Raw genomic sequence first — 27,808 nt, 5'->3', positions numbered from 1 at the left:
CACCCTGTGCATCAGCTTCCTCAGCCATAAAAGAAGAACCACAACCATGTGACAAGAAATAAACAAAGGGGTTCAAGCCAGGACAAAGCAGAGAGGCTGCAGGAGCCTTGATAAGGGATACCTAATCTGGCCTCAGGTCAGGGAAGGCTTCCTGGAGGAGGTGGCCCTGGGGGTTAGCATGGGGGACATTCACATAAAAAACCGCTGTCCCCAACACATTTGCAAATCACTTTGCCTACCACCTAGCATACAGCAAATAACTCATTAACTGGCTATTTATAATAGTTGCAAAACTGAGACTGCAAGAACTATGGTAATTAAATAAAGTATGACGAAAAAAATGATTATGATACTGAGTGGAAAAGACTCTACTGCATGCAAGAAAACTCTGGAGCTGGGTCTTCCACCAGGTTCCCCTCCTCCGCTCCTGGGATTCCCTGAAGCCTAGACCAGGGAGCTCTCACTTCTTTTCTCCCTGCCCCGTCTCCTTACAGGCCACAAGGCAAGCCCACAGGTCTTCTCAGAGCTGGGTTTTCACAGAAGTGTTTAGAATGATCAAAATTTTAAATACAGACAGGGTCAGATGAAGACAGGATCAGTGAAAGTGCTGAACTGGAGGCTGAGGCAACGGGAAAGCCCAGTAATACAGTACCCATCCCATTCAAAATGCTGACATTTTGTACATTGAAGATTTTTGGCATACCGTTTGATTCCTGAAACTATAATCTTTCTGATATTCCCTGGTAGTCCGGTGGTTAGGACTTGTGCTTTCACTGCCAAGGGCCGGGGTTCAAGCCCTGGTCAGGAAACTAAGATCCCACAAGCTGTGCTGTGTGGCCAAAAAAGGTGGGGAAAAAGAAAAAAAAAATATGTAGTCTTTCTCTTGGTTGAATTTTTGTTGTTGTTGTTTTGGTTGCCCCTTTTCATTTTGGGTTCTCACCCTGGTCCCAGCCCAGCTCCTGAGGTTTTTCTTAGAAACATTTGACAAGACAGGGAGTTGTGGCAACGTTGAGAGAACTTGCTGTGTGCCTGGGGGTAGGTGGGGGGAGAGGTGACATCCTGGGAAAGTGCTGAGTCCAGTCTAGGGAGCAGGGAGGGATTTTTGGAGGTGGTGTCTGGCAAGAGTTAATGTGGGAGGGAAGAGGGCCCCTCAGCTGTAAGAGGAAGTGAGAATGGGTGGGGATGGCCTCTGGGCCAGTGGGTGTGGGTAGAGAGGTAAGCAAGGCCAGGGTAGAAACATTAGGGTTTAGGTTTTTGTTTTTTTTTCCCCCAATTGAAGTATATAGTTGATTTACAATGTTGTGTTCATTTCTGCTGTACAACAAAGTGATTCAATTACACACACACACACACACGCGCATATACATGTATGGGCCTCAGAGGCGGCACAGTGGTGAAGAATCCGTTTACCAACGCAGGAGATGCAAGAGACTCAGGATTTGATTCCTAGGTCAGGAAGATCCCCTGGAGTAGGAAGAGGCAACCCACGCCAGTATTCTTGGAAAATTCCATAGACAGAGAAGACTGGTGGGCTACAGTCCATGGGGGTCTCAGAGAGTCAGACATGACTGAGCACACACACATGTGCACACACACACACACACACAGAGACACACACGCATATACATTCTGTTTTAAGATATTCTTTTCCATTACGGCTTATCACAGGATACAGACTATCCGTGCTACACAGTAGGACTTTGTTATTTACCCATTCGATATATGAAAGCTTACATCTGCTAACTCCCATCTCCCACTCCATCCCTCTCCCAACCCCTTCCTCCTTGACAACCACCAGTCTATTCACTATGTCCATGATTCTCTTCCTGTTTCATAGATTGAATCATTTGTGTCATATTTTAGACTCCATATATAAGTAATAGCATATTGTTAGGGGAAGCACACTGATTGAAACCGCCCACCCTAGCCAGGCACCATAGTAACCATTTGCATGAGTTGTTTTATGACAGGAGATCCTGATAAGGAATACAGAACTAATAAGCCACCACCAACCGGAAGAGTTTGGGAAAGGTCTAAAGGCGACACCGCGTGTCCGTCCACTTCCCAGAATCCCTCTCGCTAGCATCCATCTTGGCTGAGCGATGAGTGCGCCACCAGGAAAGACTCTGAATTAGAATGATTGGCCAAAGACCACCTGGAAACCAATCTTATCACCATAAAACCCGACATTGCGAGCCACGGCGACAGAGCAGTCCTCCTGGGTTCCCTTACCCTACTGCTCTCCCCCCGGGTGCCCTTTCCCAATAAAATCTCTTGCTTGGTCAGCACATGTGTCTCCTTGGACAATTCTTTTCCGAGTGTTAGACAAGAGCCCACTCTTGGGGCCCTGTAGGGGTCCCCCTTTCCTACAACAATATGGTATTTGTCTTTCTAACTTTCTTCACTTACTATGATAATCTCTAGTTGCATCTATGTTGTTGTAAATAGCATTATTTCATTCTTTTTCATGGCTGAGTAGTATTCCACTGTGTATATGTATACAGAGGGTAAGATATATATATATACACAGTGTAAGATAGTTGGATGGCATCACCAACTCAATGGACATGAATTTGAGCAGGCTCCCGGAATTGGTGATGGACAGGGAAGCCTGGCATGCTGCAGTCCGTGGGGTGGAAAAGAGTCGGACATGACTAAGCGACTGGACTGACTGATAATGCCCTAACATATAAGGAAAATTCATTATGATGAAATACCATCCCTGGAGGACACAGGGAAGTCTCCGTAGTATGTCTGTCTTTTTTTTCCTTCCTTTCTTTTTTTGAAGTATAGTCAATTTACAATGTTGTGTTGAAGTGTCTGGGTTTTTTAAATTTTTATTTATTTATTTATCTAGGCCACATGGCATGTGGGATCCTAGTTCAATCACGAGGGATCAAACTCGTGCCCTCTGAAGTGGAAGCTTGGGGTCTTAAACCCTGGACTGCCAGAGAAGTCCCACATATCTGTTTTCAAATGAATGTGTTCAGAATTGAGAAGTATATAGTCATTAGTCAGTTGAATACTGCCCATAATTTTGTCTCAGGCTTGACATTTAAAAATAGGTGCTAAATAAATAGAGCAGTCTGTCTACCAAGATGCCAGTGTCTTGGGTCAACTTCTCCAATATTAGGAGTTATGTTTCCCTCTGTAAACTCTTTCCCAAATGGTGAATAGCTCCTGACAAAGCTCTCAAACAAAACAAAGTATATTCTGCCCTCTGTTTAAACATAGTTGCGTTTCTTAAAATTCAGTGAAAAATACTTTGTGTTGATATGTCAAATGGAGTCAGATAATTATGAAGGGTGCTTTTTCACCCACACAGGAGTCTTATGGGAATTGAGCAGTTCTTCTTGGGAGCTGGGAAGGGTGGAGGGCACTGTCCAGTGAACTGTAGGACTTTCAGCATTTTCAGCATTTCCGGCTCCTGTCCTCTAAACATCAGAACCACCAACAACTCTCTCCATCTGCCAAGCCATTCAAAAATACTCACACAAATTAAAAAAGAAAATAAATAAAGTGGGGAGAGGGGAGGACTTCCTTGGCAGTCCAGTTAAGACTCCCTTCTTCCACTGCAGGGGGTATGGGTTCATCCCTGGTGGGGGAACTAAGATGTCACATAAAAAAAAAAAGTCCAAACCACCCCCCAACCCGCCACAAACCCCGTTGAGAAGAATGATACTGAGGGAATATGGAGGAGGTCCCAGCCCCTGGATCTACGGGAAAGAGCGGGAGTATCGCCCAGGCTGCCTGTTTTGCTGGTTTGGCAGTGAGATGCACGGAACAAGGACTGGACCAGTAAATTTGCGGTTGCGTGCGTGCTTGGGCTGGGTGAAAGAAGAGAAGTAGGGGGTTTGGGTGAAACTGACGCTAAGTCAAGCCGCCCTCTTAGTATCTTCCTCCATATCTCTCTCTCCCATCCCCACACTGGTCACCTCCCCCAGGACGACAAGAGCAGCCCATCCCCGGCCTCCCTTCACGCCTCTCTTCCACAGTCCATTCTCTAAGCCTTAGCCAGAGATTTCTAGAGAGCACCCTGACTCCCTCTTCCCCATCCCTGGGCTTCAGCGGCTGATGAAAATCTTTCCGTTTCCGGCCACTGTGCAGGCTCTCCCCTGGAGATCACGCCCAGCAGTCCACTCCCACCCTCACCCGTTAATCCTGCTCATCCGCCAGGTCTGAGAGCAAATGCACCCTTTTCGGAGACACCCTCCCTAACTTCCCAAGGAGTTAGCTGGGTTTCTGGACACATGGTAGGAATTCATATAAAAAGATGGGCAAAGTGAGTTTCTAGCAATTTAATTTACTTTCAGAAAATCCCCTGAAAAGTGAAAGTGATGTTACTCAGTCGTGTCCGACTCTTCAGGCAAGAATACTGGAGTGGGTTGCCATTTCCTTCTCCAGGAGATCTTCCCAACCCAGTGATTGAAGCCGGGTGTCCTGCATTGTAGGCAGATGCTTTACCATCTGAGCCAAATCCCCTAGGGCAGGTCAATTCTATGTTGTTTACTGTCGAATACTCCATGCGGGGCACTTGATAAGTGCTCAATAAATATTTCATAAACGAATGAATGAACGAACAAACGAATTTATGCAGACCCCTCCTCGAGGTTCAAGGCGCAGGACGAGCATGTTTTTATTTTCTGTCTCTATGCCTGCTTGCTCCGCGCATTCCAAGCTGCGCGGCCACGGAACCTCAGTTTCCCCGGCCTGGGCAGAGGAGGGGCCTCTTGGGGAGGACTCGCTCGCCGTCGGGCGCGCCCCCGCTTGGCGGGCTGGAGCGGGAGCGCGCGTCGGGTGCGCGCGAGGGATGTGACTGGCTGGCTTGGGCCTCCCGCCGCCCCTCGGGCTTCCCGCGCCGCGCACGCGCACGCGCGCCCCGCGAGGGCCACGCCCCCCGCCCGCGCTCAGGCCCGGCGCGCGCCGGCGCGGGGGGCGGGGGCGGCGGCGGACGCCGACGGGGAGGGGCGGGCCCGGCCCGGCTCGGCCCGGCCGCCCGCGCGCGGCTCCTGGAGCGCCCCGGGCCCGGCCCGGGCGGCGGCGGCGGCTTTAGCCGGAGGCCTCAGCGGCGCCCGGGCGCCGTACCGCACCGCAGCCATGGCCCTGGTGACCCTGCAGCGCTCGCCCACGCCCAGCGCCGCCTCCTCCTCCGCCAGCAACAGCGAGGTGAGCCCCGGGCCCGCGGCCCTGGCCCGGCCGAGCAGCCGCCGCGCGAGGCCTGGGCCGCGAGTGCGGGGCGCGGGGCGCCGGGGGCTGCGCCGGGACAGCTTTGAGGGGTCCTCGGGCCTGCGGGGACCCCGCTGGACGACCCCCTGGGTTGCCGGCCTGGGGTGGCTGCAGTGAGACTGTGCAGTGCCGGTGTGTGTGACCCCTGTTTGGGGGTGACTGTGCATGAGACATTGTGTGTGACCCCCGTCGGGGGTGACTGTAAGTGTGACCCCCGTCTGGGGTTGACTGTGTGTGTGTGAGTCCTCTGTGGGGGGTGACTGTGTGTAAGTGTGACCCCCGTCTGGGGTTGACTGTGTGTGTGTGAGTCCTGTGTGGGGGGGGTGACTGTGTGTAAGTGTGACCCCCGTCTGGGGGGTGACTAAATGTGTGATGCTGCCCCCTCGCCCCATCAGGGGTGACTCTGCAGGGTACTTGTCCTGAGACTGAAACTCCTGATTGGGTAGACTGTGTGAGATGCCGGTTCTGAGATTCCGGACCTTGTGTGTCTCTTCCTGTGTGTTCCGGCCTGTCCCCTGGGGGCCGTGCCTGTGTAGTGCTGGGGGGAGAAGCGGCAGGGGTGCCCCGTGAAGGTGTGAAATTGTTTCTGTAGTGCACGCCCCTGGCTGTGGGTGTGAGTGGCAGTCCCTTGTCACTGTGTGACAGTGAGCTCAGGGTGCTGGGTGACAGTGTCTTAGGTCTCTGTGTGCAGCTCAATCTGGGCTCTTCCTGTCCCTGATATCGCCCGAGGCTGGCTGTTTATGTGCAGCTGGCTGTATGGCTGAGGCCGATTCTGGGGTTCCTGTGATCGCCCCCGTGCTTTGGGGGGCTGAACGTGCCTCTCTGAGCAGTGCGGGTTTCTCTGGGTCTGCGTGTGACCCGGCCTGGCTCCTTGCCCTGGAGTCCCTGGGGAATTCATCCTCTGAGCGCACAGCTGGGCTGGACCGAGCTCGGCTGGGCCTCGGGCCTCTGAGCAGGAGAACTAGTTAGGGCCTTGGGTCTAAACTCAACATCGGTGGCCAGGCTGAGTGTTGACCCGTAGACACCGCAGCTGGAGGAGGAGACGGGAACTGTTTATAGAGAAGGGAGAGGAGGCTGCTGGGGGAGGGCCCTGCAGGCAGGCCCAGGAAGTGACCCCGCCAGCATCTGGGCAAGTCAGGCCCCTTCTCCCTGGGGGAAGTTGACTGATAACACTGATAACGTTTGTGTGTGTCTGTGAGAGAAGAGGACCTGTTTGGGGTTTAACAGCCCTGCCTGTCGGGCCGGCTTCTGGTGGGCAGCTCTTCAGCCTGTTTCGTTGGGACTGGCAGGAACATTTCTCAACCTGGCTGCAGGGTTGAACCTCACAGCCCTGGCCCTCTCAAGGAGAGGCCATTCATGAGTTATCTTGCCTGCAGACAGAAGGTTCTGACAATCCCTGCTCTGCAAGGCAGCCAGTGGCCTGCAGCTGGGAAGTGAGTGCGGCAGCTTCTCACTTCCCCGCAGAGACATCTGTTCCCTTACATCATTTCTACTACCGCTGTCTTGCAGTTTACAAAGTACTCCTCTGCACTTAATTTCATGGTCCCTTCTCAAAAACAACGGGTGAATAAATCAGCTCCAGGAAGAGGTTATTCGGACAGCCTATCAAACCTGAACGTGGAGTAAAAGTGAAAGTCGCTCAGTCCCGTCGCACTCTTTGCAACCCCATGGGCTATACTGTCCATGAAATTCTCCAGGCCAGAATACGGGAGTGGTGGGTGAAAAGTGAAAGTGAAGTCACTCAGTTGTGTCCGACTCTTTGTGACCCCATGGACTGTAGCCTACCAGGCTCCTCCCTCCATGGGATTCTCCAGGCAAGAGTACTGGCCTAGGTTGCCATTTCCTTCTCCACAGGATCTTCCCGACTGAAGGATTGAACCCCGGTCTCCCGCATTCCAGGCATTTAACCTTTGAGCCACCAGGGAGTGGTGGGTTGCCTATCCCTTCTCCAGCAGATCTTTCCAACCCAGGGATCAAACCCAGGTCTCTCACATTTCGGATTCTTTACCAGCTGAGCCACCAGGGAAGCCTAAGAATACTGGAGTGGGCTATCCCTTCTCCAGTGGATCATCACGACCTAGGAACCGAACCCGGGTCTCCCGCATTGCAGGCAGATTCTTTACCAACTGAGCTATCAGGGAAGCCTGTCAAGCCTAGGCCTCTGATTCTAAACCCCACCTTCCTTGTGTTACTTTGCATCCAGTCTACTTCTGCTCTAAACACGTTAAAAAAAAATTTTTTTTTGACTGTGTTGGGTCTTTGCTGCCCCAAGGCATGTGGGATTTCAGTTCCTTAACCAAGGATCGAACCCTCCTCCCCTGCATTGGAAGGCAGATTCTTACCCACTGGACCACCAGGGAAGTTACCACATGTAAAATTTTTTATTATTATTATTTTTAACCAAGATGGAATTCACATACCATAAATCTGCCATTGTAAACCGTACAATTCAGTGGGTTTTAGTACATGCCCAAGGTTGACCAGCCATCACCACAGATTCCAGAACGTTTTCATCACCCCCAAAAGAAACCTCACAGCCCTTAGCGATCACCCACAGCCTCCCTCCCACCAACCCCTGCCCTGCCCTGCCCTCACCAAACTGTAGGCAACCACTAATGTTCTTTCTGTTTCTACAAATTGGGCCTGTTCTGGGCATTTCACGTAAGTGGAGTCTAACACTGTGTGGCCGCTTGTGTCGGGTCGGTTTCCCTCAGCCTCATGTTTTCGGGACTCATCCACTTTGCAGCGTGAGGCAGGACCTGGTTCCTTTTTATGGCTGAGTAATATTCTATTGTGTGGATGTGCATTGTGTTGGACCTGGGGGTTGTTCTCACTGAGTATATTTTCACTTTCACTTTCTGGGCTTCCCTGGTGGCTCAGCCTGCAATCCTTGGGTTGGGAAGATCCCCTAGAAAAGGAAGTGGCTACCCACTCCAGTGTTCTTGCCTGGGAAATCCCGTAGGCAGAGGAGTCCAGCAGGCTACAGTCCATGGGTCGCAAAGAGTCAGACACAGTTGAGCAGCTAGCACTTTCTTCTTTTCGATATTCCACTGTATGGTGGTACCTTTTGTTGGACCTTGGGATTGCTTCCACTGAGCATATTTTAAATTATTATAGAGAAAGCATTATTTTCACCAAGTGCCAGTGACCTCCGAAATAATAAAACTCAGACAGCTCTTCCTTACCTTGAGTAAATCAGTAGCATTCATGGCTCCAGGAGCTGGCAGAGGCTGGGGTGTTCCCCGGAAGGTGAGGCATCTTCCAGGTTGGGTGAGGGGGCGAGGGCAGCGTGTGTGCCATCTCTGAGCCTCTGGTCTGACCTTCCTCCAGTTACTTCCCCTCTCTGGGCCTCAGCTCATCCGAAAGTTCCTGCTTCCCTCTCTCATGTGTTCCTTGGCATAGGTAGCTTCCTTCTCTGGAATAATTGATCTCTCATTGCCTTCCGTCCCAAGACCGTCAGAGAGGGAGCAAGAATTAAGTGATTTCACATCCCACCTCATCCACTTCCTTACTCAAAACGCGCATCCTTCGTTGAGTCAGACATGCTCAGGTCACTTCTTTGCTTCCCCAACCCGTGGTCCTGCCCGGCATGGGAACTAAGGGAAGTCATAGCCCAACCCGCAGAGCAGCGCTTCCCTCATGTTGGTTTTGTTCCTTTCCGCTCCATCTTTATCTCACTTACATCGTTTTACTGTGAACCTTGTCTCATTCTTTTGTGAGAACAGGCAGAGAGCCCAAGAAGAGATAAAGCAGTAGCTTTCACGAACTGTGATTTTTGACCACCATTCAAGGTGACTGATTTTCATTGGTGGATCTCCAGTCGCTTTGGGGAGGGGAGTATCAGATCAGGGTTTTTCAGCCTCAGCATTGCCGACGTTGGGGCCAGAAAACCCGTGTTGCAGGGGGCCCGTCTTGTATGTTGCGGCGGATATAGCAGCACCCTGACCGCTACCCACTAGATGCCACTAGCATCCTCCCAAAAAAGGCTTCGGCCTTGCCTGGCATCCCCCGCCAAGAGCAGTGGTCCCCAGTTGAGAACCACTGGGTTAGACCCAACAGTCTCTTCTGAGTTTGTTCCTGTGGTCGTGTGATTTGTTTCGTGTTATGTTTCACTTCGGTGACCCTGTGGTCAGCAGCACCGTCCCCGGTGTTTCCACTTCTCCTTCAGCATGGGGAGGGGAGCATGAGAATGAACTGATGCTCTCTGCCTCTGCCCAGTGCAGTACGTACATGATCTTATTATGGCGTGGGGATTCCAGGACCCTGTGCCAGGCTCATTCGTTGGTGAAATTGCCACCTGCGGTGTGTGTCCCTGGCTGCCCGGAGCCCTCCACACATGACCTCTGTACCCTTTTCCCACCACTGCCAGCTTCTGTCTGGTTTCTGTCCTCGGTCAACCTTGCATCTCTCCCAGCCATCGCTGCTTTCCAGGTTTCTCTCTTTCCCATTCAATGGGCCCTTCTGTGTAACATACTAAACATGCCAACTCCCAGTGGTGGAAAGTTGTTGGGGTTTGAGTTTTCTCCTTGAAAGAAAAAGAAAAGAAACATTACAGTTGGGGCTTAAATCATGGTTACTTTTGGAGCCTTTAACCCTCCTGGTCTTGTAACCTTTAGAAGATATTAAATATCCCTTTCTTTCATGTCTGGAAATACACTAAGAGCCTAGGAAGTTTTATATTAAACATGAAAGCCTTTTTGAGAACCTACCAAAAGCTTTGAGACCCACTGACAGCCTGATCCTGGCTATCTTCTGTTAAGAAAGACTTGCCTGGAATGGTGGTGGTGGTGGTGGTTTCTTAAACTTGTGTGTTGTGACTTAAAATGGTGTTGATCATTTGTGATTACCAGAGGGTGGGGATTGAGGTGAGGGGGAAGTGGATAAAGGCAATCAAAAGACATAAACTTCCAGTTATAAGTAATAATAAACTTCCAAAAATAAGTAATACAGACACAGTATACCACATGATAAATAAAATTAACCCTGCTGTATGTTATATTTGAAAGCTAGTAAGGGAGTAAATCGTAAGAGTCATCAAAAAAAAAAATGGTGTTGATCACTCAGCTATTGCTTAGATTGAGGAAGGAAACAGAGCCTCTTGAAACATCACCCCCTTCCCTGGTGATCCAGTGGTTAAAGACTCTGCGCTTCCAGTGCAGAGGACAGGGTGCGATTCCTGGTTGGGGAGCTAAAATCCCACATGCCTGCGTGTCCAAATAAACAAACAAAATTTAAAAGAAAGAAAAACTGGGTGAGCTCCGAAGCAGCACTGGAAAAGGGAACGCTCAGGGCGAAACGAGTGTGTGGAGGACCTGGGCTAGCTAGGGGCACTGCGTTAGCAGGCACCCATCTGCGGTGCCTTGGAAGGCCGGCGGGAGAGCTCCAGGAAACCTGAACATTACTCCACAGGAATTCTTCAGGGGAAGAGCAGAGCAGGACTGGCCTGGGAAGGGAGCGACGTTTGGAAGGAGCCAGGTTTCCCACACATCTGTGCCTTTTGCAGACGCCAGAGCAAAAAATGTGAGCCTTGTGTCCGAGGCTCACCGATAGCGGCGTCTGGGCTGTGACCTTCTCTTCCTTTCTCTGCAGTTGGAGGCCGGCAGTGATGAAGATCGCAAGTTAAACCACAGGTAAGCAGGCTTCACATTTTCACCCTGGAGTCTTTCTTCCAAGCAGGTAAGAAATACTCTTGTGCCTTTCCAAAAGGGAGAACCCTGGAGAAAGACTACACCAGCTTTTCAGTAGGAGGAGGGCTTTACAGATGAACAGATATTTAACTGTAAACAGCTTTGATAATTATGGAACATTCAGAGAAGAAGAAAAATAATTGCCAGTATTCCACCACCCTGGTTTTGCCATAATGAGTATCTTTACAAACTTCCTTCCAGGTTTTACCTCTGCTTTAAAGAAAGTAATCATTCTAATGTGTTTTCACTTTTCCATCCTGCTTTTGGGAGGGTATTCCTTTTGAGGTAAGTACATTGCTGATTCGAAACAGACATTCAGCCTCTCAGTTTATTAATTCAGGATGTGTGTGTGTGCGCCCGTGAGCATGTGCCTGTTGAGAGGTTTCTCAAACTTGTAGTCCTCAGTTGCTATATTCCCAAGTAGACACCAGAAGTATAGTTGTTTTTCTTTGCGAAAAATTGGGTGTTGTGTTGGCTTGCAGAAGCTTTAGTACTTTATTATATAATGCATTCTTCTGTTCCACTGATCTGGTCTTAAACACTGGCTCTTAAGAGTTTAAAAAAGTAAACAGATTAAGAGAAAAAAAAATAGAAACTGCACCGAATTTCAAGAATACTGTTCTTTTATTATTATTGTCTGTTTCATCTTGGGAAGGGGAGGAGAATTAACTGGAAGAGGACATAAGTGTTGAGAAACAAGGGTCTGCCATTCATTGCCGAGAGCAGGCTTTCCTCCTGGGTAAACGCTCACACGGGAGTGGTGGAGCTCCGCCCTGCCTGTCTGTGAAGTTTCCTGTGTGTTTGAGGGAAGGACGCACCCTGGTTTCTGAAATTCACGTGTGCAGGAAAATAATTGTCTTAGTACAGTGGCCGGGTCCTCGTTTTCACATTACGCTGGAGGGATGACCAGGCGCTGAGACACATCTCCTTCAAACTGGGAGTTCTCATTGCTGAGTCTCGAAGGCTGGAATCAGCCGGATTCCCAAGTGGGGGCAGTCACGGGCCGTGTTGTGAATCAGCCGGTGGAGGCTGGGAGGGGAGTGGAGGTCTACTCCGGAGACTGTTGGGGGAGGGAGATCGGGGCAGAGGGCCTGCGGAGCGCCCTGCGCCCCCAGCTCATCTCCAGCCCTTCCCTGGACTTGGACTCTCTTCTCCCCCTCAAGCTGGTCCCTTTCTTCCAGGGCTCTTCCCCAGGAGGTGGCACTTCGGTGGTCTTTGTGGCAAAGAACTATTTCGTTTTTTACTTGCCCTTCTTGCGCTGACAACATAGCACTTTGAATTGTTTCCATTAATAAAGAACTTATAGCTAGCAATGATAGGAAAACGTGTATGTGCTGCTGGCCAATAAAAGGCCCCGTTCTTTGCACTGTTCGGAGCTGAAGAGGGCCATTCAGAGGGAAGTAAAGGCAGCTCTCTGTGGGGCCACGTCTCGTCCTCACAGCAACCCCGGGAGGAGGGGGTATTCCCACCCTCTACCCCTCAAGTCGCAGGTTGCATTCCAAGGGGGGCCTCCATTGTCCGTAACACTTGAATTTGTCATAGGACTCCACCTTTCCAGGGAACAGTTTCGTGATTGAGTTGGACACCAGTGTTGCAGGTCAGGGATGCGGACTTGCTGAGGTCGCCCAGGTGGTTAGAGGCAGCATCAGGGCTGGAACCCAGGACCCCTGCTGACTTGTGACGGTGCCTCCCGGGAGGTCAGATCACCCTGGTGACCCCGGTGAGTCCCTCTTCGCTGCTCTCAGCGAGTCCCCAAGGCCATCGTGAGTCCTGGGAGACCGAGGCTGGCTCTGGGTCTGATGCCTGACCTGGGCTCTGATCCCGTCCTCACAAGCCTCCCCTTTCTTCTGCTCTTCACTCACCTTGACATTCAGGCCCCGTTTCAGGCAGAGGACAAAGTCCTGCTGTCTAGCCCTCTGAGCCCAACGAGAGAAGTGCTGAGGTCCCCGTGTAAGCGGCGTGACCGCAGCTCGTTGGCGTCTGTGTGGGGATTTGCGTTTCCAGACCTCTGCTCTCTGAGCTTCTCCTCGAGGAAAAAATGTGTGGAATGGCTGGTCATTCTTTACTCTCTGGGGGGAGGAGAGTTGGAGCGAGGAGACATCTCTTTGCTTCACATTCATCCTGAAGTTAATCTGACCTGATTTGGTGTCTAAAGGGTGCTGGGGTGGGAGAGAATCTGGGGCCCGCAGGGTCGTCCTGTTCCCTCGCCCCTTTGTCTACCCTTAATGGACAGCTTCATCTTGCGGATCCTCCAAGAAGTGATCTTGGACCCAACGTGTAGCCAGTGAACTGCTGAATTCGTGGGTCAGATCTTTCTCACCCTGCCCTCTTCCCCACCCCTTCCCCCGCTGGGAGCACCATGGTCAGGCCCCTGCACCTCCCCCATTCACTGAGGGGCCGCCCATCAACCCATCCTTGGACCTCAGTTTATCATCCAGCTGTCAGAGGGCTGGCAGTCTGGATGTGCCCCCAGCTTCATCCTCCTGGTCCACACAGCCTTTTCTGCCTTCAGCCTCACCGCTGGCCTTTCCTTGCACAGACATGCCGTTTTTCAGTTCTGCCGCTGCTCCCTGAGCAGGCTCCTTCTCTAAGCCAGTTTCTTTTCCAGTTGGCCGCAGTCCTCACGGCCAGCTCCACGTGCTTCCCCGCAAACCTCTGTGGCTTCCCTCTTCTCAGCAGGTGACTCCTGGTTTCTTTCTGGGCCAGGTACCGCACCTGCCTTCCCTGGGCAAGTACCTGTGTTTTTGTCTCATCCCTAACTGTTGGGGCTTCCCTTAGTGACAGGGCCTTAGTGCTCCGCCTGCACGTAGCACTTCAGGAATTTTCAACATATTAACTTGGTTTTGATTCTGCAGTAAATTGCATTCATGTACAAGAAAGACATTTCGAGGAAAGATGATGGGGTTCGGAGCCTGGCTCCTGCACTAGTAGAGAAGCCCACACGCCTCTAGGAATTGTCTCTGTAGGTCTCTGTCCTTGCATCGGTAAAACAGAGAAAGTGCTGGCCTTTCAGGGTTGACCAGTAGTTTGTACGGAGCTCCCTGCCCAGAGCCAGGTCCATGATGAGTGTGGAGGACAGTGGCTGTGATCGGTCTTCAGAGGATGGTGTTCCATCCGTGTTAGTTTCACAGCCCAGCAGTAGAGAGTCAGACTCCCCGCAGGCGCCGGGCTCACTGCGCGGATGCCCGGTTACTCGGACTGGGGACCAGCCTGCATCGCTCAGCTGGTGACGTCCCCATACAATGGGAACAGGAGCGCACCTCTTGCAGAATCTTGACTATCACCCAGTCGGTTTCTCCGAAGACCTGGGGCCCGTCTGGGGAGCCGCTGTCTGCCCATGCAGAGGGAAGCTGAGGGACCCAGAGCCTGCACCGAGCCCTTGCTCCCCCTCTGCCCTGCCTGCTCTCTGTGCAGCCTGCTGCCGGCCTCCGGCAATCCCCTCTGGGAAGCTGCGCTGTTCAGACTGTGGGAACCGGTGAGCAGATGGCTCTGCCACAGCAGCCCCTGGCTCCCTCGCCATCCTGGGAGCTGCCTCGGTCTGGCAGGAGACTCAAGTGGTTGTGTGCCAGGCAGGGCCCCGGGGAGGGAATAGGGTTGTGTTGTTTCCAGACGGTGGGTCTGGAGTGAATGTTTTGCTGCTTTTTTTTTTTTTTTTAATCCAGCGTTTCCAAGTCAAGCACGTGAACTGATCATTAGAGTTCTTTTAATTTCTTTTCTTGCTTGCCCAAGCAAATACTTGGGCCAGAGCAGCAGGATTTTGTCTTCTCTCTTTTACCCAGTTTTAGTGGGAAACTGAACTCCCGTGCACCCGCCTTTCCCTCGCTCCTCTCCCCATTTTGGAAATCCCCAGAGGACCCCGATCTCTGTGTAACCTTCTGTGTAACCTTCTCTCCCTTCTCATGGGTGAGTCAGGATGGGGTGTGTCCCATCGCTCTGCAGACCCTGCCTCCCATCTTCTTTCAGAACCTCTTCTTCAATGCCTGTCTACCCTTGGAGCTTCCTCTGACTTCCTCGATGGTTTCTCAGCCTGGACTTTGACTGTCCCTGTTGAGAGTCAAGTCTGTCTGGTTAAGTCCTGCCCAGACGTGTTGTGCTTCTGCCACGTCCAGGCTCTGTGTAGCAGGCTGCCGTATCAGTGATCTACTGCTGTGTAACAAGCCACCCCAGTCAAACTCAGCAGTCAAAACGGTACACAGGTTTAATCCTCAGCTCGCATGAGCCAGGAACCCTTGACATGATCGAGTTGGATCTTCTGCTCGGGGTCTCACGTGGCTGCAAGCAAGGTGTTGACCAGGGCTGGGGTTGCATCTGTGCCTTGGGTCCTCTTCCAGGTTCACACTGATTCTTGGTAGAATGCATTCTCTTGTGGCTATAGACATGGCTGGCAGCTTCTTCAAGGCAGGAGAGTCTGCTGCCATCCGGGAATGCCATCAGGAGAGAGATGATCGCCTTTGCCGTCAGTTATAAACTAATTAAGGGAGCAGCTCTCCCATCCTGGTCCCTGGTCCCAGCACACACTCAGCACAGGGTGCTTGCCCGGGTTCCTGGGTAGAATCTGCCCAGAAGTCTTGAGCCACGGGAGTTCTCGAGATGCTCCAGTCTAGCAGAGAGAAAGACGCATAAACAAGTGGCTTTCTGTTCAGTGTTGCAGACATGGTAGGGTGTGTCACGTAGAGGCGATGCTGGCTAGTGGGAAGGGGCCAGGAGCCCCGGGGAGCCGGCAGGGTTCGACCACCTGCCAGAGACCGTCCTGTTCTCGCAGCTCCGTGCCCGCACGCCCCTTCACCCCTGAAGACCTCGGTCTTCCTCCCTTCCAGCCTGAACCCCAGGGCCCCACTGTGAGCGGTGTGCCCTGTCCTGTGACCTCCCTGACTGTGGGGCCCCGCCGTGAGCAGTGTGCCCTGTCCCATGACCTCCGTGACTGTAGGCCCCCGCCGTGAGTGGTGTGCCCTGTCCCGTGACCTCCCTGACTGTGAGCTCGAGTGAGACTGGTATTTGATGTCCCTTCCCAAGCAGTGGGTCGCCTGGGTGGGCACCAGGGGTGGGGGTGTGTGTGCACGTCAGGGCTCCCATTCACGAGGGGCCTGTAGGTGCTGGGAACTTGGGCAGCTCGTCTCATTTCTGTCACCCCCATGAGATGCCGGCCTCATTGTAGGAAACCACAGCTCCCTGGGGCCGGAGACAGGGTTTAGATTCTGGTGGCTGTGATCAGAAACCCGCGTCCCTTCCTGTCCCCTCCCTCACAGCTTTACTAGCAGCCACCTCCCACCCCCCACCCCACCTTGAAACGCTGGGGATGCACACACTTGGAACAAGTGAAGAGTTAATTTGATTCTGTTGGAATGTAATTAACATTACTAAGGTTAACTTAAAATGAGTTTTGCTCAGAGTCTAGTAGGTTTCATTAAACGTTTGAAATAGCAGTGCTCAGACTTCTAAAGTGTGCCTCGAGGCCCTTGTCTCATTTTCCCGTGCACTTAGCACGCCAGGGAGACGTGTGCACTGGAGAAGGTGCGTGTGAGCCCTTTCTTCATAGTGGTACCCATGATCACCCTGTGGTAAACAGGGTGTTTACCTGCTAAAATGGGTTACCTGCCTTGTAGCCTTTAGGCCAGTCACTAAATGTCTCTGGCCCCCACCGCCTCCTCTGTCAAGTGAGGTGAGATTAGATAACAGCTCCCAAAACCAGGAATAAGCATCTTCAGGCCCACCAGTTTAGTTCTGTGTCACCGTGGTGCAGCTTCTAACCATCCTCCGTAGCTTTGTAACAGCGCATCCAGAGTTTCTCCTTTATTCTCAGGCTGAGAACAAGGTCAGCTGTATTTGGGGAGGTAAGGGGGGGCATCTCGCTGAGTCACCCTGAGATGGCGAGAACTGGTGTGGCCTCTGAGAGGAAGTGGACCCTCTGCTTGGACCCACTTCCCCCTTAACGCTCTTTGCCCTGGGAGCAGGGCCACGCCCTTGGTGGTGACTGCCTGGGCAGAAGGGACTCCCGCCTTCAGAGATCATCTTGGCATATGTTGTGCTGCCGTGAGACACTCTAGATTTGGGCAGCTTATTGGGAACATTCTTAAGACTAAGAGGGGGCCCACCAGAGTCTTTCTGCTTTGAGGAAGGCTACAGGAAGAAAACAGGATTAATCAAAATAGGATTAATCCGGGTTGGGAGGTGCCACTCCCAGGGGCATGCCAAGTGATGGGGCGGGGGGTGGGGAGTGGAGGATAAGACCAAGAGTCTGGCCTTCGAGGCTCCCACATTGGAGCATGGAAAGCCTTGGAGAGGGTTCGCGCTCCCGCAGTGGAGATGGTGTGTGTTGATGAGAGCGCCCTGCCAGGAGCCCGCCCTGCAGTGTTGGGCGAGAACCAGGGATACATGACTGCCGTGTAAATTACACAGTCATGCTCCTGGCTGTGCTTGGCTGGGGCGGGGCCTCTGGGCCAGGTCTGTGCACCCCCACCCAACCCCATGTGTGACTGTGACCTCAGGCCAGCCCTCCTGCCCTCCCTGAAACAGGAAGAGTCCTCCTGGGCTTCAGGGAGCTTCTGTGAGGCTGAGAGGGTGTCTTGTATATTGTGTTATGTCTGGTCCTTGTCTGACAATGGGACACCGTTATTTTCACTGATGCTGGGAAGCGACAGTCCCTTCTGCCGCCTTCCTGACCTTCTTACCCCCACCCCCCGCCCCAGAGGAGTTCTAGATCAAAACCCCAAAAGGTCAACCTAGTCGAGCCCAAGGGAAAGCAGCAGCCGCTGCCCAACCTGCCTTCCTCCAAGTCACATGGAGCCTGGCACCAGGTTTCTGTCCGCAGAGCATCACTTCTTGTGTGCCTTTGTTTATTTTTACAATTAAAAGAAGTTTTTTTTTTCCTTGAGCGGCAATTTTGTGGCAACTTTTGAAGCTGGTTTTTTTTTTTAAGATTTTGTTTCAAAGAAGGCCCAGAGGCCCCGCCTTAGGAAATGCCCTGAGGGCCTCCATGCACTGGCATAAGTGACCCCCACATGCTTGCTTGCCCAGCTTTGGGACCTGCCGGGGAGGGGACTGTTGATGTGGTTTGGAGGGAGCCGGGCCTGCTGCCACCTCCGGAGAGCGCTCATCCCTTCTCCCCAAACTTCCAAGCCCACGGTTCTGTGCCGTGTGTGAAGCCGGTGGAAGTTGGGAGTGTGTCTGTTCAGGTCTGCAGTGGAGACCGCTGAGCCCCACGGCGAGCGAGCTTCCTCAGGAGCCCACTCGCCAAGCCCGGGCGCCCCGTGTGGGCCCCGCACGCCAGGTTGGGGGAGGAGTATATCGTGAAACGACCTGGTAACGGAGGCGCTTTTTATCTAAGAGTGGTTTGCCTTATCAAGTCAGCCCAAGTATATTTGGTGCCTGTGTATGTTTTGGGTTCTGTGCCGAGTGCTGGGAATTCCATGTTAAATATAAAAAGATGTTGTTAATGTTCCAGAGGTACCTTGTATGTGCCATGTCCACTGTGGCCCCCAGAAGGGATTTGAAACAGCGTGTAACATTAGAAGCGAATCGTCTGATTTAAAATTGAAAAGTGGGACCTGGAGAACCTGGGGGAAAATAAGCCAAGTGAGGGGACAGTTGTATGTGGAATTCAAGGCATAGTGTGGGTTGGTGTAGTTACCAGAGTTTGAGTTTCTGAGGAGTCAAAGCAAAGAGAGAAACAACCATCAGTTGCTTGGTTCATGGTGTCCTTAAAAGACCACCAGGTTGGTCCCCCTAAAGAACTGTTCCTGAGGGTGGGTATTTGTGAGGAGACCCAGTGTGATGGGCGTGAGTCAGCTTGTCTTAGGCTGGGCCCTGAGGCCCATCCCACCAATTAACCTGTGTGTTTGTGGTCTGGAGAGGTGAAGTTGGCGGCAGTACGTGGTGCCAGAGTCGCCCAGCCACCCAGCTGCCAAAAACAGGATGCTAACCCGCATCCTGCAGGCCTGCAGCATCCCAACTCCACCCGCCCATCCCAGCTCGTGTGCCGGTCACAACAGGAGGCTCTCTGGGGCAGGTTGTGGCCCCCCCCCCAACTTTTCCTGCTCTCTGGTGGTCTCAGAGCAGGAAAATGCTAAAATTAGGACTCATGTGAGCCAGGGACCTGCGTGTGTACTTGAGGCCTTCAAAATCTGGACACCCTGAGACCGGGAGGAACTGGGAGAGGGGAGTTTCCCATCATCCTCCATAGCCTTATGCGCAAAGCAGGGCTGCTGCTGTTCTGGAAGTGCGGAGGGGAAGTGGTCCTGAGGCAGGGACAGATCTTGGGCGCTGAGGGGCAGAGCATCCCTGAGAGGGAACCGGGAAGCCAGGACGTCTGCCAGTGATGATGACCAGTGAGAGGGTGTTAAGTGTTCATCACTAGCCAATAAGGAAAATTGCTGTTTAGTCCCTCAGTCGCGACTGACTCTTGTGCAAACTCATGGACTGCAGCCCACCAGGCTCCTCCGTCCATGGGATTCTCCAGGCAAGAAGACTGGAGAGGGTTCTCATTTCCTTCTCCAGGGGGTCTTCCCGACCCAGGGATCGAACCTGCATCTGCTGCGTCTCCCGCATTGGCAGGTGGGTTCTTTACCACTGAGCCAGCGACCAGGGAAGCCTAAGAGGAAAAATGAGAGGGAGTGTTTTGCCAAAATCCAGTTAAGTGGAATTTTTTTAGAAGTAATATTAAAAATTTAGAAGCAATTGAAAACATACATAAAAGTTGCAAATGGAATACAGAGAACATTTTTCTGAAACGTTTTGAGAGTAAGTTGCCAGCCAGATGCCAATTGAATACAAGCAAGGACGTTCTCCTCCAGAGCAGGCCATTAACCCAGCTTGACCTGATCCATGACTCCATCTAATCCTCAGACCCCGTTCGGGGTCCTCCATCTGTCCCAGTGGTGTCCTTTGTTGTAAAGGGTCCCGGCTAGTATCGCCCGCTGTGTGGCATGGTCCTGTCTGCTGCACCTCCTTCAGTCTGGGACATTGCTCAGTCTTTTTCACGACCATTTAGAAGGACGGGCCTGTTAGTTTGTAGAAAGGAATGACCCTTGGTTTAGGTTTGTCTGATGTTCGCTCAAGATAAGGTTTGGGCTGTGCAGCGCCGAGTGATGTTCACCGTGGCCATCCGGTGGCTTTGCCGGGCTTCCTCCCTGCACGAGTGTTCTCGTCCCTTGTGTCGCGAGGTGTTTCTTGTGGGAACACTTTGGAATTGGCTCAGGGCCCAGTGCCCCACAACCTTTCCATTTATTTCTGTCTGTGTGGACACCTGTTTGTTTCACAGAGTGGTTCACAGTCTGTTCATTGTATTCTGGACTCCAGGGTTCACATTGCCCCGATTCGGCCTGTGGCGTCTCGTCAGGTTGGCTCCCGTGCCCCTGAGCGTGTGCATCGTTTGAGCACAGCCTTGTTTTCCGACACCAGATGGCAGACCGCGCCCTGTAGTTTTTGCCCTGTCCCTGGAATCCATCATTCCTCCACGCAGCCCCAGATGCTTTTGGTAGAAAAGAGATTTCAAAGTAGGCAGGTGGTTTTTGTGATGTGTGGAAATAGCAAATCACTATGTTGTATGCCTGGAACTGGGGCTTCCCAGATGGAGCAATGGTAAAGAGTCCTTGCCTGCCAACACGGGAGATGGCAAGAAACGCAGGGAAAATCCTGGGAAATCTCATGGACTACAGTGGGCTACAGTCCACGGCAGTCCATGGGGTCGCAAAGAGCATACACACACATGCCTGGAACTAACAGTGGTGCAGATCAATTATACATCAACAAAATTTTTTTTTTTAAATTTTTTTTTCAAAAATTTTTTTAAATAAAGAATTTATGAATCATTTTAACCCCTGTGAATAATCATTGAAAAGGATAATTAATGGATGAGATTAGGAGCTGGCGCTAGACCTAGAAATCTGACAGTGGAATGCAGAACACGGGAAGTGGTAGATGCAGGTTGCCAAGTTGTATTTATTTGGGTGTTAGTTGATTGATGGGCCCAGCTGAGAACTAAATGTCCACTAATTTGAAAAAAAAAAACAGAAGATATTGCCCTTTTTTTCACGTACTCTATAAAGCCTCCTTGAAGCTCGTCCTGCTCTCTAAACCCAAATGATATTAACAAGGGCTTTTCTTTTGAAGAAATAAAATTATAGCAAATTAATCTGGAAAACAAAAGCAAAGAAACTGAGGTAGGTATGCTTATTATTACTGTTGGAGGTGTTCTCTGCAGGTCTTTTCAGCGGGCAGAGTTTGGGACTGTGTGGCTGTATGTGCACACACAAACACACACACACGTTACACATTTGCATCTGTATTATTCTATTTATGTTGAAAACCATGAGTTCAAACTGATACCTTCAATTCTGATCCAACATCTCCGGGTTCATTCTAGTTTTTTCTCGCTCCATATTTGTAATCCCTTTTCTCATAGTGAGAGAAAGCTGCCTCCCATTGTCCCTAAAGTGTTTATTTGTCTGATCAACCCCCTTGTCTGCCACCAGCCTCTCGACTTTGCGGCCACCTCTCCACTCCTTACCACACCCCCTCCCCAACCTGGAGGCCCTCCGTGCTCTGCCTTCCAGAGGGTTTTCAGTCTGACTTGTTGGGAAAAAGAGGCAGACTTGCTCTCTTGATGCTGTTTTCCCAAGGTGTCCATTCAGCAGAGGTTTGACGCTTTCTGGTGAGACTTTTGGTGTCATTTCCTGGCTTTTCCCCTTCTGGGCCACTAGAACTTGGATAAGCCATGTAACCTCTCTGAGCCTCAGTTTCCCTGTGTCTGAGATACTCACAGATGGATGCTAAGGGTATCCATGATGTGCCTAGCAGGACACATAGCAGAGATGTTTCTTATTGACTTTACCTTCGCTGAGTGCACAGACCTTCTGGGCGCTGAGAGATGGAGGAGTCACAGCTTTGACGCTCCAGACTGGTGATGTGGACAACTTAGTTGTTGCCAGGAGGACCCGACCTCCGTGTGGCTGTAACAGCATTTATGCAGCAGCGAATCTTCTTTTCTTTCCCCAAAGGTTGTAATGCTTAATCAGAGGTGTCTGATAATGGATTGAGGTTTGAGAAATATTTTCCCAGGTCACATGTTCTCGTTGAATAATCGGACATCTCGTTAATTTATTTTTTAAAAAGATTTGCATTAATTTATTATTTTAGGCTGCGGTGGGTCTCCATCGCCGCACTTCACCGCCTTCTCCAGTTCCGGCGAGTGGGAGCTCCTCTTGAGCGGCGGTGCACCGGCTTCTCGTTGCAGTGGCTTCTCTTGTTGGGGAGCACAAGCTCTGGGGTGTGTGAGCTCAGCAGTTGAGGTGCACAGGCTTAATTGTCCCGCGGCATGTGGGATCTTCCCGGGCCAGGGATCAAACCTGTGTGCCCTGCGTTGACAGGGAGATTCTTAACCACTGAGCCCCCAGGGAAGCCCTTGAATTGATTTTTTAAATTGAAGTTTGGTTGATGCGTGACATCATGTGTAAGTCACAGGTGTACAGTATGATGATGTGCACTTTGTAAAGATTGTGCTCCCTTTATAGTCGTTACCAGCTTCGGGCTATTTCCCATGTTGTACCGTACATCCTTGTTGCTTGCTGTACACATGATAGTTTGTACCTCTTAGTCCGCTGCCCCTGTGTTGCCCCTCCCCACTGGTAACCGCAGGTTTGTTCTCTGTATCTGTGGTTCTTACGTCTTCTGTCCATCCTGTCCGTGTTGAGCACCCAGTATTGTAGCCACTCAGAGATGACCAAGGTGACTTAGTCACAAAATGGCTTTGAGGCTGGAGGAGATACATAGCTCAGTTTGTGAGTATTTACTTCTGAGTATAGCCTCTGCTATATGTCAGGCAGAGAGGGAGACTTAAAAAATTATGTATGTCCTGGCCCTAGAGTCCCATCGTGAAGTTAAATATGCTGCCGTGAAGATAATATCATCACCAGTTAGTAGGTAAACAGGGCCAGGAACACAGTTTGGGTCCTTAGGGTTCTGTCCCTTGCTAAGTATATGACCTTGAACGAATGACTCACCCTCTCAGTGCTCAGTGAGAGAAGGTGCTGTAAAGACGTTGAAGGGCGTGGCTTGCAGCCAGGGCCGCAAGGGAGGGCTTCCTGGAGGAGGCGTGAGCGCCGGCGGGTGGGCAGGACGTGAGGAGGCGTGCGTAGAGGCGCAGCGTAGAGGCGCTGACAGGACCAACGACGGGCGGGGTGGAGCAGCGAGCGAGCGGCGTGTGGGAGGCGATGCAGCGAAGCTTTTCATTGTGAATCACTGTTGCTGACTGCATTGTAAGCCTTGAGGTCAGAGCATGTGAAGCTTAGGTCAGCAACAGGAATGGCTGGGGCTGCCACAGCAGGCAAGTGCAAATGGACTCTCTAGATGAGCCCGCGTCGCAAAAGCCCTGGAGCTGGGATCTGTGCAACAAGGGCAGTGGCTGGGAATGGCATAGAGCAGGTTAGAGGCCAGGGGTCCTCTGTTCTCCACCCTGATTCCCACTAGGCTGCAGGCTCCCAGCGTAGCTGTGCCATCCAAATCATAGCTGCTTGCCACACGTGGCTGAGTAAAGCCCAGTATTCTTGGGCTTTCCTGGTGGCTCAGACAGTAAAGAATCCACCTGCAATGCAGGAGACCAGGCTTCCATTCCTGGATTGGGAAGATCCCCTCGGGAAGGGAACTGCTACCTGCTCCACTATTCTTGCCTGGGAAATCCCATGGTCAGAGGAGCTTGGTGAGCTACAGTCCATGGGGTCGCAAAGAATTGGACATGACTGAGCGAATTTCACTACTAAAGTCAAATAAAAAGACAAATTCAGCTCATCCGCCTCACTCATCACCTTTCAAGCGTCAGACTGTAGGCCTTTCCGGCTGCCCTATCAGACGGCACAGGTGGAGGAGGTCTCCTTCCTCTTGGACAGCATTGCCCCACAGGGACGCTGAGGACTCCGCACAGAGCCGGGCACACAGAGAGTGGACGTTGCACGGCTCACACAGCTGGGGGCCTGGGAAGGAAAGGGTGCCCTCGCCAGGTTAGGACTGGGCGACCCATGAATATGGGATGGGGCTGCCTCCCAAAGAAGGGGCCGGGACCCGGGGACAGCTGAGACAGTCCGTTCTTGGAATTTCTGAGTTGTTTCGGAAAGCGTTTCCTTCATGTGCCTGTTATTTCTGGCTGGCTAGGTTGTCTCTGCTGCCACTGCATTTCCTGCACAATGTGGCCTTTCTCCCTCTGTGCTCACGAAAGGGGCTTCAGTTCTGTGTACCAGACATTCCCGGGCAGATGCACCAGCTCCAGCCTCCACAGACGGGGCCTTAGGGCTCATGGGAGCCGTCGAGGAGCCCTCCCGAGGTTTGCGGAGCGAGCCCAAGGCAGAGTATCTGCTGTCCTACTTAGGCAGGGGGAGAAGCCCTGCTTTTGCGAGCTTGCTGGCATATCCAGCTGCTCGCCCCCGCCCGTTGCCATGAAGGCACGCTGTGTAGCTGGCTGCAGAGGACGTCTCTTACTGTCCAAAATACTTGCGGACATTCCTTCTCTCTGAGAGAAGCCCACGCCTTCTAGCCAAACAATACATGCCCCAGCAGCAGAGACATTTGTAGCGAGCCCTGCCAGCATTGCTTGCTGCTGACCCCATTCCCTGAGTATAAGGCCCTGCAGAGCTGGAGTTTCCCTGTGGTCAGCACTCTGTGTGGAGTGGAGCCTTTGAGGAGAGGGCTCTGACTGGTAGGTGAATCAGGTGAGCTGTGGTCTTCACTCAGAGCCCAAAGAACGGCCTTTGGGACAAGGCCTTACGAAATGGCCCTGTGAAGCACAAAATGGAAATAAGGTGTTGGTACACCCTGGGGTCTCTGTGACTTTTGAACTTGAGTTCAAAATGAGAGAAACGTCCACGGGAGAACAGGGGAGAGTGTTCTGTCTCCATCTGCAGGGTGCCTGCCTTACTCCTATAGTAAGTCTTCCATTCTCTTGTTGCTGTTGAACCACTAAGTCATGTCCAGCTGTCTAGAGATCCCATGCACTGTCGCCCACCAGGCTCCTCTGTCCATGGGATTCTCCAGGCAAGAACACTGGAGTGGGTGGTCATTCCTTTTTCCAGGGGATCTTCCTGACCCAGGGATCGAACCCAGGTCTCCCTCACTGCAGGCAGTTTCTTTACCAATGAGCCACCAGGAAAGCCCAGTATTTGTTAACCTTGATGGAATTAATGGAACCCCTTCTTGGAGTGTACATGGGGACCACCTTTCCTATAGTGACAACTTTATGAGTATTCCGTGAAGAATTATCGTCGAGTCCACTGGACAAACCAGTCTATTCCGTAATCACTGTGCAGAGCTGTGTGCAATCGAGGGTTAATTCTATCCATGCGAAAGTTATTCAGTTCATTTCAAACATTTCAGTCAGTATGAAACCTTTTTAAAAATTGAAGCATAGTTGATTGACAGTGTTGTGTTCATTTCACCCTTTTTTAGAGTCTATACGTTTAAGTCTATGTTCTCTGGGGTTTTCCCCCGACCAAGATGTAGCATCAGAAATCCTAAAACAATAACCAGTTAAGCAACTTCTTGTATCCTCTTCTGTAAAATGAGTATCATGATGCCTGCTGGGTTCTCCTTAGAAGAGCTTCTTGAAGATCAAATAGGCTGACATCATCCAGAGAGCTTTGTCAACAGCCAGGCTTGTCAGAGGTCTGGTTCATTGTTGTGATTGTCATCTCAGATGACTGTGAGGCAGGACTACCTTTCAAGGGCAGGAACACCTGTGACTCTGAAAGCATTTGGTAGGAAAAGGGCATGTGTAGTTATCTGCTAACCTGTTGTGCTACTTCCGAGGATGGTATTATTTTATTTGTTTGTTTGTTTGTTTGTTTGTTTGTTTGTTTTTGACCTGGCGTGGCCTTCCTTCATTGCACCCAATCATGTTCATATCCTTCTGAGAGGAGCACAGGTTTTTATGGGTGTTATCTTTCACCAGCAAAAACATGGGTCGTGTACCTGCTGTGTGTAAGGAACCCTTATGAAGGGAGCAGCTTCCTCTGTGTCGTTCTTAGCCCTGACTGTGCTTCAGTAGCAGTTTTGGGACTTTAAAAAAAAAAAAAGCGGGTGCTGAGGACTTGTCACAGACCTTCCGAATTAGAACTGGCTGGTGTTAGACCTGGACGTGAATGTTGTAGAAGTTTTGTAGATTCTTCCCACGTACAGCCAGAAGTGGAAATTAGAAGCGTTAGTATCATATTCTGTTGTGCAATGTCTCTACACTGAGTGTTTCCCTTCTTCAAGGAATTGTTTCCGAGTGGCCTGGCACACATCCAGACTGCCCAAATGTGGACGCATCCCTTAAAGATTGCTGTCTTTACCTGGCCAACGTTCATTTGGGCTTGGCGTACTGTGGTTCTCCTTTCTGCAAGTACTTGGCTATTTGAATGGCTGAACAGAGCCCTATAGGTGAATATCAGAATATACGCATAATAGACCAGGTGTTAGAACCCAGAAATATGGATTCCCAGACCAGTGCGTTGTACGTTTTTAAACTTTGACATGCACTTAGAGTCATTGAGGCAGTGGGTTAAAGATGAGGTTGCCCAGCCTCTTCTCTGGATGCTTTCAGGAGCTGGACTGACCTCCTTCATTTGTGAGAAAGAAGAGAATGTCTTCCCGCAGAGCTTGGGGAGGAGACGGGGTGGCTCGTGGCGGGCGCTCGGGCAGTGGCGGTGCTGTTGGTGAGAAGCAGCTTCTTGGCCAGCGTGGCTCTGCCTCTCCCCAGCCGCCCCCTCCAGGACCCCCATTCAGTCCAGAAGGACCGGGTGACATGTCCTGTCCTGTAACGGTGATGGTGGCGCCCCCAGGGCTGATGCCGGGTCTTCTCTTTCTGAGGCTGTTTCCCGTCTCTCTCCAGTGCCTGATGCGTCCACATGCTGGGAAGAAGGACCGGGGACTGGTCCTCTCCTGACTCCTCAGTGCTGCTAGGCCTGGCCCCAGAGGGGGCTGCAGGGCCTCCACTCTGGTCCTCCCTCTGAGACGGGCAGCGGCAAGGGCACTCCAGGGGTTAAGAAGGTGGGCATGGGCCAGAGAGACGTGGGTCTCAGCCCATCTCATAAAGATTATGCTCCTGCGGCTGAAGTTTCCTCAACCACAGAACAAGAACGATCGTAGCATGTGTTTCCCTTGATCCTCTTGTGAAGGTTAATTTTACCATTTGGGAGCTGGAAGAACCTTGCAGGCGAGACCCTCCCAGAAGTCTCTCAGAGCCCTTCCTTCACAGAACGTTGCAGAACCCACCGCTCAGAAGCGCTCTCTTCCCAGCCCTCCAGGGTTCCTTTCTCAGGGCGCTCATCCCGTCCTGCCTGGCATCGCATATGTTAGTTGCACCCTAACATAGATATTTCCTCTGCCAAAAGAAGCAGCAAAAGCAGAGCTGGCTTCCGCCAGGTGGGTTTCAGCGTCTCATCCCACACTCTCTGGGACACCCACCTGCTCTTCCTTCAAAGCCCACCCTGTGCCCCTTGCAAAAGGGTCTGAGAGCCCCTCCCCTCCCCTCTACCTGGAATGCCATCCCCCCACACACACACCCCAGATCTGCCTCGAGGAGCTGTTAGCACGACTGAAGGACTTCCAGGACGTATCTGTGCTTTTAAAAAACACCCAATAACCGTGGCAGCTGCCCACGGTCCCTGTTGGGTGAATGGATGGTGATTTGAAAGAAACAGAAATCCTTCAGTCTGTCGGTTTGAACAAGAATGGGGTCCTCATGGCTCGGGGCGGGTTTCTGGGCCGCCAGCTGTTTTTCCTCGCAGTTTCTAACGCACACCCTATCGCTTGTTCCCGAGGCCCACAAAAAGCTGTAGGAGTAAAAGTGATTAGAGGAACTTCAGCTGTTTTGCTCCCTCTGAATAGCCCTCTTTCATCAGGATAGGCAGGGACAAGGGCCTTTTTTAAACCCA

At 51.7% G+C, this 27,808-nt stretch overlaps 1 protein-coding gene across 1 annotated transcript in view; it reads left to right on the top strand.

Annotated features, from left to right (window-relative positions):
- Nucleotides 5,003-27,808, top strand: part of SSH1 (slingshot protein phosphatase 1) — a 56,733-nt gene continuing 33,927 nt past the window's right edge. The window contains exons 1-2 of the mRNA XM_018061088.1: nt 5,003-5,166; nt 10,816-10,856. Of these exons, the coding sequence (XP_017916577.1) occupies nt 5,098-5,166; nt 10,816-10,856 (110 nt within the window). The 5' untranslated portion in view covers nt 5,003-5,097. The remainder of the gene's footprint in view (nt 5,167-10,815; nt 10,857-27,808) is intronic.

This window comes from Capra hircus, chromosome 17 (assembly GCF_001704415.2).
Source record: "Capra hircus breed San Clemente chromosome 17, ASM170441v1, whole genome shotgun sequence".
Lineage (NCBI taxonomy): Eukaryota > Metazoa > Chordata > Mammalia > Artiodactyla > Bovidae > Capra > Capra hircus.
Note: the sequence above shows the minus strand (reverse complement) of the source record. Positions and strands in the feature narration are given on the sequence as shown.